Here is an 18,723-nt window from a genome sequence, read left to right as displayed (position 1 = left end):
TTACTAAAAATGTTTTTTAGGTCATCTGGGTAGCAAAAAATCATCTTGAAATCTTGCTTTAACCATAAATTAAACAGCATTAACGTGTATAGATATTCTTACAGTCTCTTTTTCGTGTGATGAACAAATTCACCTTATACCTGACACCAATACTGCATTTTTCCATTGGTTACAGAAGTGTATGAAGAGTTGAAGGATGACTGGCTCTTCATGGAAAGCGTGCTTTTCTTCTTACCCATTACGCAACAAGTTAATTTACTTGAAGACAAGCAATTATTGGTCATCGGTTGTGCATAAACACAGACAGTTGAATCTGTCTTTCTGAATTTTCACTATTTAGACCATGCTCTGTGTTTTTCCTAGCTGACAATGTTGAAATTTCCATTCAGTAAAACACAATCTCTAAGAGGAGTGTTTTGCTCACATAGTGTAGTCTTTGTGTTTGTTATGGGCAACCAAAAATAGATTTTTCTCAATGTTTTGCACCAACTGAAGTTGTAGTCAATAAAGTTGAGTCGGTTTACGTGGGATTAATTACTTCTTAATGTTTATCTTGAAACTGGTGCAAGTTTTAAATTATGTAACTGCCTACAACATACACTTATTGCTCTCCCATTTTACATTCAGAATGTTTCTTTTTTGTAGGGAAATGTTAGAGCTACACAGTTGGCATAGAATTTTGGACATTATTTTGCCATAAATTCCAAAGAAATTTTGAAGTAGTAGCAGGGTAGAAGATAATGATTCTTGCTAAATTCAAATGCCAAATATGCTTGATCTTGTGGACACCATTGTTTGTACAGAAGTACTCCTCTTTCATATGCACCACTTTCAAATCTAGTTCAGAATGAATAGTTTGAATTCATTGTCTGGCTGTAGAAGGCAGAACTGTAGAGCTTACTAGTCTTGAAATAATGCTCTATTTTATTTGGTGCTTCAAACTGCCTGGTTTTAATAACTCTTTAAGCTGGACCAGTTGATACTGGTTGACACAGCAACCTGCGAATACTCAGGAGAGAGTCCAAACCATCCAGGACCATCTTCTGCTTCATTCAGTGAGAAGTATTCATTGTGATACATGCTAGTGTGCACTCAAATCAGGTAAAGGGCAAGTTGATGTAGCAACAAGGAGACCTGCAGGGTACTCCTAGGCCCAGTGTACCTTTGCTGGCAGTGTTGCCAGTAAAGAAACTGGCTGGGGGTTATGGCTGATTGTGGCTGTTAAATAAAAAAAATCTAACATTGTTTCACTACTTTGTCACAGATGAAATGGACTAGACCAGGCTAGATGTAAGAATTAGGCTTTTGAATTGCTTAGGTTTTTATTCCTGATGGTGAATTAATCAGCTAGCACAGTAGCCGTATAGCAGCAGCAGCAGTAACAGTATTTTTTCGTAGGTTATTTTACAATAATTTTACAAAATGTTGTAGGACACTTTGCTTTACAGAAATTTAAAATTATAGTAAAACAGGATTACTTACCACTATCAAGAGCCATTTAATGTCAGTTGCCGTATAGAGGCCACCTTTAAACTGTCACGCAAGTTTCCCAATGTAATTTACCCACCTTTCATTAGGTCAAAATTTTGGGTGCTTCTTATGATGTCTTGCTACCTGCATTTCATTTTTATAGTACCTTAATTATATCTTCTTTATTGTTCCCTGGTAAATTTTTCTTGTCCTGCCTCTCATAGTAATTCCTAATGTTTTGTTACTGACCATCCCTCAGTTTTTGATTTAGAAAACCATGTTTCACTGCCACAGGATACACAGATTCCAAACATGCTTTTCAGGCATATTAGAAGCTACATTTTAAATCTCCATTTAGTTTCTATAATGTTGTTTAGATGACATTCTTTCCTTGTCTGCCTAGTTGCCCTCTTAAATTGTACTATGTAAAAAAAATCTACTACACTGGTTCTATAACTTGTTAATTTTTGCTATTTTCCTTTTGATATATTGTTTGTATTATGTTTGATTTCCAGGCCTCCTTTAAATTGAACTGTTTTTCCTTTGTTGCTGTATTTGTCTCCACTAGATGCAAATGCCATATTTTATGTACTACAATGTTATGGACTAAGAGATGCATCTTAATTTTTAAGCATTTTTTAGGAAAATCTTTTTACCATTTATTAGATTGCAAAGCCAGAATAAAAAAAAATTGGTTTGCAAAACCAAACTGATGCCACACTTCTTGAAAGGTTTAAGAATGTCTTCTCTCACTCTAGACCATGGCGGTTTTATTTAGTGACACACTTGTTTGACGGTAGGTCTCTTTAAATTTCCCTTCAGCTTGCATTCATGTTCAGTTTCATCCATTTGTTCCATTCTTCTCATATACACTGTACATGGTTTATTTATCAAGACAGCAAGAGGTTGCAGTTTTGAAGCAAGTCATCCTGGAATAACAGCGAGTTCTGTATTTCCCTGTCTCTCTTTTTTCTTTCATGGAATTTTTCAAGTTGCTACTGAATTACACAAGAAGATAACTCTTCTTTATTAAAGCACCTTTCCTTGTCTCCTACATCCCTTAATCTAAAATTTCATACCAGCATTGTCTGTCAAACCCTTGTCATGTACAAATACCACCACCTGGCAGTATTTAAAGAGGATTCGGCATATTTAGCACTTGAAAGTTACCAGTGAATTATGTTTAGTACTGTCAGCACAATATGGAAGGACAACAGTGTAGTATGTATTTTCATGCCCCCCTCGTTCTGATGGTTTTAGCAGCTTTCAGGGCATCAGTTCTGTTACTTGGTACATCAAATGTCAGAGGAGTTACATCTATATTTGCTATTTGGCTTAGTTCCATACTGTTTTTCGTTTGATGTTGAATAATAAAGCAATGGAAAGATATTTTCTTTGTCTTGTGGCATTTTATAAGATATTTTGGTTTTGGTTCACATTCTAAGACTCTGAGGCTTCATAAACCTGTAGCACCAACCAACTCCACCCAGTCTGTCAAGTTGCAATGTGGTGCTAGCCTATGAGCATGCGTTTGAGTCATTTTTGTATTAATTCCAATGCATTTTTGACAGTGTTCCTAAATCCATTTCAGTAGGTCATCTTGTAGTTTCGGCCATTTTGCACTCAGTCCTCTATTTGCAGATTTAGTTTTTCTCATTGTTTCCAGTACTTTACTAGTCTGCCAATTGCGAATGGTTTCTTTGGTAGGTGGAGGGCCGAAATGTCGCTCATCTGCTCTTTCCATGTTCTGCATATGCTATTACTTTTGGAAATATATAACCCACATCATATGAATATCTATTTTTTTTCCCATTACATAACTAGCTACTAACAAAAATATTGCACTGTTAACACAAATCACTTTAAATTCAAGTTCACTGGCACTCTAGACTGCAGTGATACATCGTAGACTGGACAGTGGTCTAGGTTTATGATGGCAGGGTGGGAGGAAGACAGGGTTAGAAAGATTGTAAATTCCCACAATGCATGTTAGTCACAATGGATTCAACTGGCAGAAGCAGCGTACCAATGTTGCCAGATATTGATAGGTTTCATGCAGCATCAAATATATGGCCATTTTTAAGACTGGTGGGAATTTTAAATCAAACATTGGAACTTTTTATATTAATTCAGAGTGAAAGAAAATATAGCAGGGGGTAAGAGCAGGGCTTCTTGGAGGCCAGTGATGAAGTGCTCTGTCACGGGCTGCCTGGTGGCCGATCCATCGTCTCGGGTAGTTGATGTTCAGGTAGTTACGGACAGATAAGTGCCAATGTGGTGGTGCTCCATCCTGCTGAAATATGAATTGTTGTGCTTCTTGTTTGAGCTGAGGGAACAGCCAATTCTCTAACATCTCCAGATACTGTAGTCCAGTTACAGTAGCACCTTCGAAGAAAAAGAGACCAGAAACTTTATTGGCTGAAATGGCACAGAAAACGTTCACCTTAGGCGAGTCACGTTCATACTGAGTTGTTTCCCGCTGATTCTCAGTGCCCCATATACAGACATTGTGACGGTTGACTTTCCCGTTAGTGTGGAAAGTTGCTTCATCACTAAACACAATCTTTGAAACGAAAGATTAATCTGTTTCCATTTGAGCAAGGATAAAATCGCAGAAATCGATTCTTTTAATCTTATCAGCTGCAGACAGTGCTTGAACCAATTTCAGACGATAAGATTTCATAACTAACCTTTTTTGTAGGACTCTCCATGCAGTTGATTGTGGAATTTGCAGCTCTCTGCTAGCTCTGTGAGTCGATTTTCCTGGGCTGCGAACAAATGCTTGCTGGATGCGTGCTACATTTTCATCACTCGTTCTCGGCCATCCAGAACTTTTCCCTTTGCACAAACACCCATTCTCTGTAAACTGTTTATACCAACGTTTAATACACCACCTATCAGGAGGTTTAACACCATACTTCGTTCGAAATGCATGCTGAACAACTGTCGTCGATTCACTTCTGCCGTACTCAATAACACAAAAAGCTTTCTGTTGAGCGGTCGCCATCTTAGCATCAACTGACGCTGACGGCTAGTCAACAGCGCCTCAAGGGAACAAATGTACAACTAAATGAAACTTTATAGCTCCCTTAATTCGCCGACAGATAGTGCTTAGCTCTGCCTTTTGTTGTTGCAGAGTTTTAAATTCCTAAAGTTGCGGTATTCTTTTTGAATCACCCTGTATATTCCAATAACATATATTCCACCTTCATTCTTCCAGAATGAGTATCCGAAAACTTCATCTGGGACTGCTTTCAGTTTGGAATTTCTTGCTACCCTGTTGAAGCCCAATGAAAGCTTAGCATTCACACACACACATTCTTCATTATATTAACATATGTTGGAAAAGGCCTGTCAGACTTGCTGGAGAACACACGTGTCACATAGTGAACAGATGTGGCTTCAGAGGCAGGATGTCCCACTTCATTCTAGAGTTTTTTAAAAAACACATTTCTAATGCACACTTTTGTTGGCTCTATTGAACACTTTTTCAGAACAATGTAGCTCAAGATGTGGTGCTGACCATACCTTACTTCTTACAGCATACTACCCCATTGTTGATCTTCTGCCACCAGGCCTCTCTAGCACTCTGTTCACTCAGGGAGTGAATTGAGAACTGTCTCGACTCATTTGCCCATAGAGAATAAAAATAGCTTCCATATTTACTGTGAAAAATCTATCTGTAAAACTGTCTTGTCATGAAATGAGTTTCTTTCACAATCCTCACATATGATCCAACGCTCTTTTGTATCTTGAAACTGCAAAATTGTGGGAGTTAACATTTGAAAAAGTATGTATTTATTCTCATGAGGTCTGCTCAAAAAATTCCAGAACTTTGTCCACAAAATTTTTTTCTATCCTTACCTTTACTTATTGTGTGTGGTCTCCTCCGAAATACTCTCCTTCACAACTGATACCACTCCCAACATGTCTGGAAGCAGTCTTGGTATGTCTCCTGCTGGGACATGTAAGATGCCATATGCAAATTTTCTATTGTCTCATCTGCCATTACAAATCTTCATCCTTTCAACAGGTTATGAGCTTTGGAAATAAAAAAAGTCTCCAAGAGACCCATCTAATCTTCAGCATTCTTCTGTAGAACCACATTTCGAAAGCTTCTATTCTCTTCTTGCCCAAACTATTTATTGTCCATGTTTCTGTAAAGTATTCACATTAGTATTTTGCAGCTGTGGCTTATTAAACTGATTGTTCGGTAATTTTCACATCTGTCAACACCTGCTTTCTTTGGGATAGGAAACTATGGAGGATGAGGCAGCACAGTGATTTCATTTTTTGTGCAATAGTCATGCAGCAACATGGATGAATGCGCATATGCATTATTTTGTTGCAAGGACCTGGAATTGTCTCACCACATTCCTTCGTACATTTTCTCGCAGGTGTTGCAACACGGACTGATTGTACTATCGATTAATGGCTCATCCCTGCAGCACAAATGCTTGATGAATTAATCCTTCAAAATCAAAGAAAACTATCGGCATGGCTTTCACCTGACCTGATGAGCTTTTTTTGGTCTTCGAAAATCTTTCCCGACTCATTGTGAAGATAGAACGTCGGTCTCAATATCATAACCATAGACCTACATATCATCACCAGTTACTATTCCCTTAAGGAACATCCCATTCTCATTCATGTGATCCAAAAACTTTTCAGATTGAGAGACGAAGGTCTTCCTGGTCTGGACTTATGAGCCATGGGACAACTTGGCTGAAACACAATCATTCAAAGATGCTGTGTCAAGATTTCATAAAATTATGAAATGTTACATTCTTCAGCAATCTCTGTTAGTCTGTCTTAGATTGGCATGCACAATTTCATTGACATTCCTGACATCAGTAGATATCCAAGGGTATCCTGAATATTGAGGTTCACACAAAATTTAATGCAGATCTGTTGCTCTTCTAAATTCACCATCTTGAAATTCACAAACTTTTTGATACAACATTCTTCGTATATAGTGCTGAACAATAACTGACATACAACAGTGAAACTTCTGGCAATTACACATTAAACACAGGTGTGTGCAGGGATGCAAACTGCATTTTGTTCCAACACACCATTGGCACAAAATTATAAATGTTCCAGAATATTTTGAGCAGACCTTGTATACCCTACCTGACAGATTGCTGTGTCCAGTTCCTGAATGTCCCACAGCTTCCATGTGGCATAATGCTTAGTATACTTGAAACTAGGTGACAGGTATATCCTATATTCATCTGCACAACTGTCCAACTTAAATCACCATAACAAGATTTGTGGTCGTGGGATCAGTTTGTCCAACAGTGCCTTTCCCACCAGTCTGTTTTTGAGTCTCTATGCGGAAGCTGACAGACTACTGCTGTCATTCTGGAGTGATGTTCTCCTTTTCAGATACACTTGGCAATTGTACCCTGTCCAGCTACCCATCTTGAGCTTACCCGATAACTCCGTCGACTGCCAGTATGAGGTAAGTCCTGCTTCTTTGTTGCCTTCTGGAGTTCACTTTCATATTCTGCCTTGAAAGTTTCACCTCGTGTTACTGGCTACTTTCCTGATTGAGAGTTGTACCCCTCCCCCCTGCTATTTCAGCAGATGTCTGTGCCCCTTGTGGTTTACCCCACATTCCAATGACACTACTTTGGCTTCCATCACTCACTTGGTATTTCTGGAGCTTCACATGCAGCTTGAGAGATACCACATTCATTCACACTGAGTGGATCTACAAATAGCCACGCTGTAGGATGTACATTTGCTAGTGAAGAGCATTTTGTGTATTGCCTTTTAGACCAGTATTCAATTTTTACTGCGGGGCTTGTTACCCATTATCATTGCACCCTGTACATCGGGCGACACAGATTCTTTAAATGTATGTACCGATTCCCTCAGTGCTCTTGAGCCTCTTTGCTCTGTATAATTATCAGCAGTAGACACACACACATGCCCAAACACACATTTATGTAAAACACTCCTTTCTCAAGAGCACTGATAAAATTTCAGCAATATTATGTTGAAACAACAAATGTATTACTATGCAGAATGTAGGATTGAATGTCAAAAGCATGTTGTTGTTGTGGTCTTAAGTCCAGAGACTGGTTTCATGCTGCTCTCCATGCTACTGTATCCTGTGCAAGCTTCTTTATCTCCCAGTACCTACTGCAACCTACATCCTTCTGAATCTGCTTAGTGTATTCATCTCTTGGTCTCCCTCTACAATTTTTACCCTCCACACTGCCCTCCAATACTAAATTGGTGATCCCTTGATGCCTCAGAACATGTCCTACCAACCGATCCCTTCTTCTGGTCAAGTTGTGCCACAAACTTCTCTTCTTCCCAATCCTATTCAATACTTCCTCATTAGTTATGTGATCTACCCATCTAATCTTCAGCATTCTTCTGTAGCACCACATTTCAGTTTCAAAAGCTTCTATTCTCTTCTTGTCCAAACTATTTATCGTCCATGTTTCTCTTTCATACACAGCTACTCTCAATGCAAATACTTTCAGAAATGACTTCCGGACACTTAAATCTGTACTCGATGTTAACAAATTTCTCTTTTTCAGAAACGCTTTCCTTGCCATTGCCAGTCTACATTTATATCCTCTCTACTTCGACCATCAGTTATTTTGCTACCCAAACAGCAAAACTCCTTTACTACTTTAAGTGTCTCACTTCCCAATCTAATTCCCTCAGCATCACCTGACTTACAGTATATTCCATTATCCTCATTTTGCTTTTGTTGATGTTCATCTTATATCATTCTTTCAAGACACTGTCCATTACGTTCAACTGCTCTTCAAAGTCCTTTGCTGTGTCTGACAGAATTACAGTGTCATTGGCGAACCTCAACATTATTATTTCTTCTTCATGGATTTTAATACCTACTCCGAATTTTTCTTTTGTTTCCTTTACTGCTTGCTCAATATACAGATCGAATATCATTGGGAACAGGCTACAACCCTGTCTCACTCCCTTCCCAACAACTGCTCCCCTTTCATGTCCCTCGACTCTTATAACTGCCATCTGGTTTCTGAACAAATTGTAAATAGCCTTTCACTCCCTGTATTTTACCCCTGCTACCTTCAGAATTTGAAAGAGAGTATTCCAGTCAACATTGTCAAAAGTTTTCTCTAGGTCTACAAATGCTATAAATGTAGGTTTGCGTTTCCTTAATCTTTCTTCTAAGATAAGTCGTAAGGTCCGTATGGCCTCACGTGTTCCAGTATTTCTACGGAATCCAAACTGATCTTCCCCGAGGTCGGCTTCTACTAGTTTTTCCATTCTTCTTCTGTAAAGAATTCGAGTTAGTATTTTGCAGCTGTGGCTTATTAAACTGATTGTTCGGTAATTTTCACATCTGTCAACATCTGCTTTCTTTGGGATAGGAATTATTATATTCTTCTTGAAGTTCGAGGGTATTTCACGTGTCTCATACATCTTACTCACCAGATGGTAGACTGTTGTCAGGACTGGCTCTCCCAAGGCCGTCAGTAGTTCCAATGGAATGTTGTCTACTCCCGGGGCCTTGTTGGGACTCAGGTTTTTCAGCGCTCTGTCACTCTTCTCGCAGTATCGTACCTACCATTTCATCTTCATCTACATCCTCTTCCATTTCCATAATATTGTCCTCAAGTCCGTCGCCCTTGTATAGACCCCGCTATATACTCCTTCCACCTTCCACCTTTCTGCTTTCCCTTCTTTGCTTAGAACTGGGTTTCCATCTGAGCTCTTGATGTTCATACAAGTGGTTCTCTTATCTCTAAAGGTCTCTTTAATTTTCCTGTAGGAAGTATCTCTCTTACCCCTAGTGAAATAAGCCTCTACATCCTTACATTTGTCCTCTAGCCATGTCTGCTCAGCCGTTTTGCACTTCCTGTCGATCTCATTTTTGAGACGTTTGTATTCCTTTTTGCCTGCTTCATTTACTGCATTTTTATATTTTCTCCTTTCATCAATTAAATTTAATATTTCTTGTTACCCAAGGATTTCTACTAGCCCTCATCTTTTTACCTACTTGATCCTCTGCTGCCTTCACTACTTCATCCCTCAAAGCTACCCATTCTTCTTCTACTGTATTTCTTTTCCCCATTCCTGTCAATTGTTCGCTTATGCTGTCCCTGAAGCTCTGTACAACCTCTGGTTCTTTCAGTTTATCCAGGTCCCATCTCCTTAATTTCCCACCTTTTTGCAGTTTCTTCAGTTTTACTCTATAGTTCATAACCAATAGATTGTGGTCAGTCCACATCTGCCCCTGGAAATGTCTTACAATTTAAAACCTGGTTCCTAAATCTGTCTTACCATTATATAATCTATCTGATACCTACTAGTATCTCCAGGGTTCTTTCATGTCTGCAACCTTCTTTCACGATTCTTAAACTAAGTGTTAGCTATGATTAAGTTGTGCTCTGTGCAAAATTCTACCAGGCGGCTTCCTCTTTCATTTCTTAGCCCCAATCCATATTCACCTACTACGTTTCCTACTCTCCTTTTTCCTACTACCGAATCCGTCACCCATGACTATTAAATTTTCATCACCCTTCACTATCTGAATAATTTCTTTCATTTCATCATATATTTCTTCAATTTCTTCGTCATCTGCAGAGCTCGTTGACATATAAACTTGTATTACTGTGGTAGCCATGGGCTTCGTGTCTATCTTGGCCACAATAATGAGTTCACTATGCTGTTGATAGTAGCTTACCCACACCCCTATTTTTCTATTCACTATTAAACCTACTCCTGCATTACCCCTATTTGATTTTGTATTTATAACCCTGTATTCACCTGACCAAAAGTCTTGTTCCTCCTGCCACCGAACTTCACTAATTCCCACTATATCGAACTTTAACCTATCCATTTCCCTTCTTAAATTTTCTAACCTACCTGCCCGATTAAGGGATCTGACATTCCACGCTCCGATCCGTAGAATGCCAGTTTTCTTTCTCCTGATAACGACATCCTCTTGAGTACTCCCCGCCCGGAGATCCGAATGGGTTACTATTTTACCTTGGGAATATTTTACCCAAGAGAACGCCGTCATCATTTAATCATACAGTAAGTTGCATGCCCTCGGAAAAAATTACGGCCCTAGTTTCCCCTTGCTTTCAGCTGTTCACAATACCAGCACAGCAAGGCTGTTTTGGTTATTGTTACAAGGCCAGATCAATCATCCAGACTGTTGCCCTTGCAACTACTGAAAAGGGTGCTGCCCCTCTTCAGGAACCACACGTTTGTCTGGCCTCTCAACAGATACCTCTCCGTTGTGGTTGCACCTATGGTTTGGTTATCTGTATCGCTGAGGCATGCAAGCCTCCCCACCAACGGCAAGGTGCATGGTTCATGGGGGGGTCAAAAGCATAGTAATTAAATTTAACTCATGTGTTCTGGTTATTAAGAGCAGTAATAGTATGCATCATTTTTTTAAAATTGAAATGTATATTGTATAAAGTGTATTGTTAGTAGTACATAATAATGAAAACCCTTCAATCAGTATCCTTCTTGTTCTAACTTATCAGTGGTCCACATCGTCCACTGTGGCCGATATATGGAGAATATAAGTTTGTTCCAAGGCAGAGGTGGCTGCATAGCTTGGAGGTAAATATGCTACCAAGATAGTGGTTCTATCCAGCAATTAACATTTTTTGTTGTTGTTGTTATAATTGGCTTATTGCTTTCTTGTCAGCATGGTGGCATTGTAATGCTTTACCACCCTTGTGCTGATCCATCAGAGGTAGAAGCACTTAAACAGTTGGTAAAGAACTGTCTTCGAAGGCATATTATTTCTCCATATAATTTGTTGGATTCCAAACGTGTAAGTACATAACTCTGACTTAACTTAAATTCACCAATTTTCGGTCATTAGTAGTAATTGTTAAAGGAATAAAATATGTTGCATAGTTGGGTAATAATCCGTATGCTTCTGTTGATTACTGTTAAATTTGTTTACACTGTATTTAAACATATGATACTGATTACATATATGTATAATTCATTTGTGTCTTTAAAATGTTTATAGCCATTGGCTTTACTTGCTTGGGGATGGCGAATGACGTTTTCTGCAGTGCAACCACAAATTGTTCAAAGATTCATTAAAATGCACGCTCTCAAAGGTCCTGAACGTATTGCTACAGAAGGCCAGTATGATGCACTTTTGGAAAACATGGCAGAAGTTGTATCAGATTTTGAAGACAGTGATCTGTGCCCGAATCAGTGAGATGGTAGGTAGAAATACTGCAGTAAGTTTTATCAGTATTCTGTTAGGTTTTATGAAAAATGTTACATATTCATTTACACACTAAAAATTTTTTATGGCTTAAAATTATGTTGCTCGCATTTGAGATTTTGTCTTTCCCCAGTCTAGAAATTTCCATTTTGTTGATCTCAAGGTTTATTGTTAAATGTGATGTGTTGTACTGATATTGCTTACTGTAAAAACTGTAACTTTTTATTTTTCAGGACTGCTCCTCTGTTTCTGCAGATTTGACAATTTGTGCTAGTCAGCTTATATAAAGCATCACTTTTGAGTTGATATGCTTTGTAACTAGGTGCCCCATACTTTAAAGAAGAGTCTTAAAGAAATTTGATCTCCTAAATGAGATGAAAAAAATATAAACAGGGTGTTCCATAATTCCTATTAAATAATGCTATGGGTTGATGTAGGTGTTACATTTAAGCATAGGAACTATTCTGTAATTAGTAACTGACCTGTGTGGTTTTAACCCTTGCACTGTTACTGATATTTTTTTAGGTAGTTGACTACAAAAACTTCTAAATATGACCTCCATGTTTGCTGCCCAAATAAAATACGCACAAAGTTCTACTACAGTCAGGTGTAAAGTGAATCATTTCTGCCATATTGAAAGCCTGTCCAGCTACTTTCAGTTGACTACGAGTTTTTGTTAAACATTTGCTTATGTACCCATACACAAAAAAAGACGAAATCAAAAGCGCATTCCATGGTGGCCAAGCATGAACTTGGTTTCCCTTGAACACAGCATAGATCTTTTTTGCACAGGTTCTGCAAAATATATGTGCATACTTCAAAGTTGAATATTCAGTGATGCCATCCAAGAGCTCTACTACAACTTCCTGCAGGAGAATAAAGTGCTTTTGGATCATTAGATGGAGAGATCTATGGCCCATACACTCATTGAAGATACTTGTCCATACATTGACACTGAAAGTGTGCTGAAATCTGTCTGACACTTCATGTGAGTCCAGGGAGTCTTCAGATGTTACATCAACAATAACAATGATCAAAATGGCATCTACATACAAACTAAGGCACTATCACTGGACATATTGTTGGAAATTTCACACGTCACTGGAAAACATTTTATATGCAATGTCCCCTCTGAAAGTTCTAAATGTGTAAAATTGGAAATATGGTACACCCTGTCTTTTCTGTGATGTGTTCCTGTATCGTACTGTTTTACTTTCATCCTGATATATTTGTGAATAGTCAGTGTTATAGCATATTATTTACTGGAACATAAGCAACAATTTTTTTATGGCAAATCATTCCATGTACATTTTGTTCTGTATGTCTGTACTTCATTTATGTGGTCTGTGCTTTTATCATTAAACATGTTACTAATCTAGAATTTGGAACTTAATCTGATTAATAGCATTTTTTATTTGCCAATTTCCCTTCTATAAACTAATACTTGCTATACCAGGTAATCTTCTACACATCACATTATAAAAGCGAAAGAATTGGCCATGGACATGAGCAGTATTGCTTTAAAGGAGAGAGAACCATCTGAACAGCTTAGTGATATCACAGTTAATGGAACAAGATTCTTATTTGAGAGCTATGTTGTTACTTACATTCTCTATTCAGTTACCTTTATTTATGATTTCTTTGCCATCCCAAAATCATTTAAGATGACTGCCAGAACAGTTGCAGTTTAGTACCTTCAAAATCAGTCCAGTCCAGGATTTTCTCTAGTGATCTCAGTGGCAGTGTCATGTTAAAATTAAACCTTCATTCTTGAAGTCTAATAATCAGTATTTAATAAAATAACAGAGAACTGGTAGACTATGTTATGAGCAAGGGCACTGCTTAACTGAATTGAGAGTAACAAATGTGTGCACAACTAAGGCAGAAACTACTCTGGTAGTTAAGTTTTTAACCTTTTGTTCATCAGATAACCTGCCCATCTAATACACTTTGCAACACTCGAACACCACTTCAAAAGCTAGCCACATTGTCTGTTTGCCCACTGCAACCCTTTCTTTCGTATTCAGTCCCCCCCCCCCCCTCTCTCTCTCTCTCTCTCTCTCTCTCTCTCTCTCTCTCTCTCTCTCTCTCTCTCTCTGTGTGTGTGTGTGTGTGTGTGTGTGTGTGTGTGTGTGTGTGTGTGTGTGTGTGTGTGTGTGTGTGTGTTTTGTTGGCATAAGACTGGACATAGGGTTGCTTATTTTACACATTTTTACACCAGTTACTCTGGGCCAGTGCACATAAAACATATATGCAGCAGGAGTGAATAGGAAGAATGTTGTGGGAAGCAAAGAACAGCATATTTTGCAGAAGGCTCTTAGGATCTGGGAATTATTGCTCATGTTATTACACATTTAGCACATAATGGTACTCCTTAAATCTGATTTGATTGCAATTCAGGAAACAAAGAATTTTCATGTAAAGTGCCTCCATGTCTGGGCTTAATAGTGGCTGTATATATCCCAGTGCAAAGGCATTCAAGCATCCCTTTAACAAAATAAACATTAGCTTATCCTACAATTTACTTACCTAGTTTCAAGGATTGAAAATTCTTTATAGCCACTTGTAATGGTGTAAAACACCTGGGCATTTATAAGTAGGGGCAAATGCTCAAAGTTCCCAGGCTTTTACGCATTTTAGAGATTTGAAAAAATTGCTTAAGATTTAGGTGAGAGTTATTGGGAGTAATAAAGTGGATTCTTACATATTTAATCAGGTAAATTCTTGGGGTAGTGCATAAGAAGACACTACAGTATAAAAGTAATTTTTGAAATAAATTATACTTTGTTAAATAGTTAGTCTCCAGGTAGTACTTTTACTTACACTATAGCACTGCAAAAAACTGAAAGGTTGTTCTCAATCACTGTACCTAACTCGAGCACTTGAGGGCTCTTTAAATACTTTTCATATGCTTTTCCATGTTGTTTGAATGTGAATGTATTCCTTAAAACAATATTTACAAGATACTCGTTTCCCATGTAAACTAAAAAATCTCCAAACAGGTCCCTTTCTCTTAACCTTCTTGCAGCTGTTCAGTAGCCTATAGTCTATAAAACTGTAAATAACACAGACAAGGTTATGTTGCGGCTCACTCATCCACATAAACATGAAAGATGGGCAATTCCGGTTAACTAAATAACCCACTGAATTGCATGATGTACCTGAAATTGCCAGCAACTCGCTCGAAAATTTCATCTCCTACCCATTTGCAATAGTAGCAGTAGTATTAATATTCACTTACAATAACTGGACCCAAGAGTAAAAATGGGTATGCATAATGACTTTATTTAAGATTGTCAATTAGATTCCAATTCCAGCAATTGTGGATTCTCTAGGAATTGACTAGTATTGGAATCGAACAATTCCAGCATCTTACGAATCAATTCTTTGTTACTAAATCTTTTTTATGTTAGTGTTCTTATTTTATGTTCACAGCAGTGCAACCATATGAAAGAGGATAAAGAAAGGAGCAGAATAGAAAATTAGTTGGTCTCAATGTCATTACATCTGACAAATTTTCATTTTTTCACTGAAAAAGGTTTCACATTTAAGATTACACTTACCAAGAAACAAATGCCAACTGTTGAATACATGTCGTAATTTTTTATCAATAATCATTCTTCAATCATATTTAGAGATTTGACATGGATTATAAAGTGTAACATTAAAGGACAATGTTTTTAAACCGTATTATCACTACACAGCTGTTCAGTGCTCTCTCTCTCTCTCTCTCTCTCTCTCTCTCTCTCTCTCTCTCTCTCTCTCTCTCTCTCTCTCTCTCTCTCTCTCCCCCCCCCCCCCCCTCCCTCTCCCCTGCCTCCCTCCGTGCATGCATGCATGCATGCGCACCCACATGTGCACGTGGGTGTGGGCGTGTGTTTGGAGGGGGGGAAGTTGTAGAGGGTGCCACCCACTCAGTTGTCAGCTGCAGCACTTAAGAGTATGTGACAATGGAATAAGACTTCTGATTTTAAGTATGTGACATAAAAGGTGATTGTGTCTAGGAAACCTGCAGACTCAGATCGTTAGGCAGTCAAGCCAGTTGTATTAATGAGTTTTATTACAAACAGAAAATTGCAATTTTTAACTACGGCAATTGCACAGTTGTGCCGCAAGCAAAGGGCGACATACAAAATAATCATTCTTCTTCTGTATAGGCAATCCAAGTCTGTGCTACAGAGAGCACAACTGAAGTAACTAGCGTGGACATTGCTGTCGAAATCACTAATCTCGAAGTTAATATTGAACTGGCCACTGTCGCATTGTCCTGGAAAGAGGTCAGGTCAGTGTGTGATTGGCTGACCTGTTCTCACAGCACTCTCGTCTGTCATTTCTGACTGGTGTGCTGGCACTTGACTTTATGCCATAACATTCCTCCCCCCAACCCCCCACCCAAATTGGACCGTCGTGTAAGAAGCACGACAACATGAGGGGAGGCAAGGGCGTGTACACTCTGAGGGACTGGAAGCTGTGGCTGCTGGGGCATCAGATTTCCGGTTGTACCCAGTCATCTGGTCTTCACTCTTGAAACGTACACTGGAAAATGCCCAGAAGCATACGTGTTGTGCTCCTGAGGCCCATAACAAGATGTAAAAGGTGTCAGCGCTAGTGGTGTGGGCGTGTCCACCTCCATCAGTAGGACGAGAGGAGGCGAAGGCTCAGTCTCCGTGGGGCCGTCCCAAGGTGTCGTGATGACACCCTCTGGCAGCTGCTGTGGCTGCACTGTCCTCTAGACAAGTGAATCTGGGAGAAGACAGATCATCATGCACATGACAGGCAAACTTGATATTGATGTCAGCGCTGCAAGCCATCTGGACCTGAAATAACATACATGCAAGTGCCAAGTCTACGGACTCTCTCACATTGAGCCCGCTGCCACTGAAAACCTTGTAAAAGAAAATATGGTTTGAAGTGATACTTGAGAGCCTTCCTTCGGCACCGGATGCTGAGGAGAGTGGAACAGTGTCTGGTTGCAGTGGCCGTGAATTAATTCCTCTGTCGGTGGTCCATTTTGTGGATACGAATGATCGGTGAGAAGCAGTTGCAATGCTTTATCTGTGGTGTGTGCGGTGCGAAGTTTGGCCATCTGTTGCTTGAAGGTTCTGACAAAACGTTCAGCTTTGCCATTTGACTGTGTATGGAACGGTGCATTAGTTAGATGCTGTATGCCATCACAGAATGTTTCAAATTCATTGGATGTGAACTGAGGGCCATTGTCAGATACTATGACTTCAGGCAAACCATGTTGTTGTGGTCTTCAGTCCAGAGACTGGTTTGATGCAGCTCTCCATGCTACTCTATCCTGTGCAAGCTTCTTTATCTCCCAGTACTTACTGCAACCTACATCCTTCTGAATCTGCTTAGTGTACTCATCTCTTGATCTCCCTCTACGATTTTTACCCTCCACGCAGCCCTCCAATGCTAAATTTGTGATCCCTTGATGCCTCAGAACATGTCCTACCAACCGGTCCCCTCTTCTTGTCAAGTAGTGCCACAAACTCCTCCACTTCTCAATTTGATTCAATACCTCCTCACTAGTTATGTGATCTACCCATCTAATCTTCAGCATTCTTCTGTAGGACCATATTTCGAAAGCTTCTATTCGCTTCTTGTCCAAACTATTCATCGTCCATGTTTCACTTCCATACATGGCTACACTCCATACAAATACTTTCAGAATTGACTTCCTGACACTTAAATCTGTACTCGATGTTAACAAATTTCTCTTTTTCAGAAACGCTTTCCTTGCCGTTGCCATTCTACATTTTATATCCTTTACTTAGACAATCATCAGTTATTTTGCTCCCCAAATAGCAAAACGCATTTACAACTTTAAGTGTCTCATTTCCCACTCTAATTCCCTCAGCATCACCCGACTTATTCGACTACATTCCATTTCGCTTCTGTTGATGTTCATCTTATATCTTTCTTTCAAGACACTGTCCATTCCGTTAAACTGTTCTTCAAAGTCCTTTGCTGTCTGACAGAATTAAAATGTCATTGGCGAACCTCAAAGTTTTTTTCTTCTCCATGGATTTTAACATCTACTCCGAATTTTTCTTTTGTTTCCTTTACTGCTTGCTCAATATAAAGACTGAATAACATCGGGGACAGGCTACAACTCTGCCTCACTCCCTTCCCAACCGCTGCTTTCCTGTCATGCCCCTAGACTCTTATAACTGCCATCTGGTTTCTGTACAAATTGTAAATAGCCTTTCACTCCCTGTATTTTACCCCTGCTACCTTCAGAATTTGAAAGAGAGTATTGCAGTCAACATTGTCAAAAGCTTTCTCTAAGTCTACAAATGCTAGAAATGTAGGTTTGCCTTTCATTAATCTTTCTTCTAAGATAAGTCGTAAGGTCAGTATCGCCTCACGTGTTCCATTATTTCTACGGAATCCAAACTGATCTTCCCCGAGGTCGGCTTCTACCAGTTTTTCCATTCGTCTGTAAAGAATTCGTGTTAGTATTTTGCGGCTGTGGCTTATTAAACTGATTGTCGGTAATTTTCACATCTGTCAACACCTGCTTTCTTTGGGATTGGAATTGTTATATTCTTCATGAAGTCTGAGGGTATTTCACCTGCCTCATATATCTTGCTCACCAGACGGTACAGTTTTGTCAGGACTGGCTCTCCCAAGGCAGTCAGTAGTTCAAATGGAATGTTGTCTACTCCGGGGGCCTTGTTTTGACTCAGGTTTTTCAGTGCTCTGTCAAACTCTTCACGCAGTATCGTACCTACCATTTCATCTTCATCTTCATCCTCTTCCATTTCCATAATATTGCCCTCAAGTACATCGCTCTTGTATAGACCCTCTATATACTCCTTCCACTTTTCTGCTTTCACTTCTTTGCTTAGAACTGGGTTTCCATCTGAGTTCTTGATATTCATACAAGTATCTATCTTACCCTAGCGAGATAAGCCTCTACATCCTTAAATTTGTCCTGTAGCCATCCCTGCTTAGCCATTTTGCACTTCCTGTTGATCTCATTTTTGAGACGTTTGTATTCCCTTTTGCGTGCTTCATTTGCTGTG

The 18,723-nt window shown here is 39.2% G+C and overlaps 1 protein-coding gene across 2 annotated transcripts in view; it reads left to right on the top strand.

The window, feature by feature from the left end:
- The window catches only part of LOC126353181 (uncharacterized), a 46,440-nt gene that overhangs the window by 26,738 nt on the left and 979 nt on the right, over positions 1–18,723 (top strand). The window contains exons 4-7 of one of the 2 annotated variants that reach the window (XM_050002746.1): positions 10,980–11,058; positions 11,147–11,275; positions 11,480–11,681; positions 11,920–13,067. In XM_050002746.1, the coding sequence (XP_049858703.1) occupies positions 10,980–11,058; positions 11,147–11,275; positions 11,480–11,677 (406 nt within the window). In that variant the 3' untranslated portion in view covers positions 11,678–11,681; positions 11,920–13,067. Of the gene's footprint in view, positions 1–10,979; positions 11,059–11,146; positions 11,276–11,479; positions 11,682–11,919; positions 13,068–18,723 lie in introns of those variants that run through there. The other variant, XM_050002745.1, reaches the window with a different exon arrangement.

This window comes from Schistocerca gregaria, chromosome 1, assembly GCF_023897955.1.
Source record: "Schistocerca gregaria isolate iqSchGreg1 chromosome 1, iqSchGreg1.2, whole genome shotgun sequence".
NCBI lineage: Eukaryota > Metazoa > Arthropoda > Insecta > Orthoptera > Acrididae > Schistocerca > Schistocerca gregaria.
Note: the sequence above shows the minus strand (reverse complement) of the source record. Positions and strands in the feature narration are given on the sequence as shown.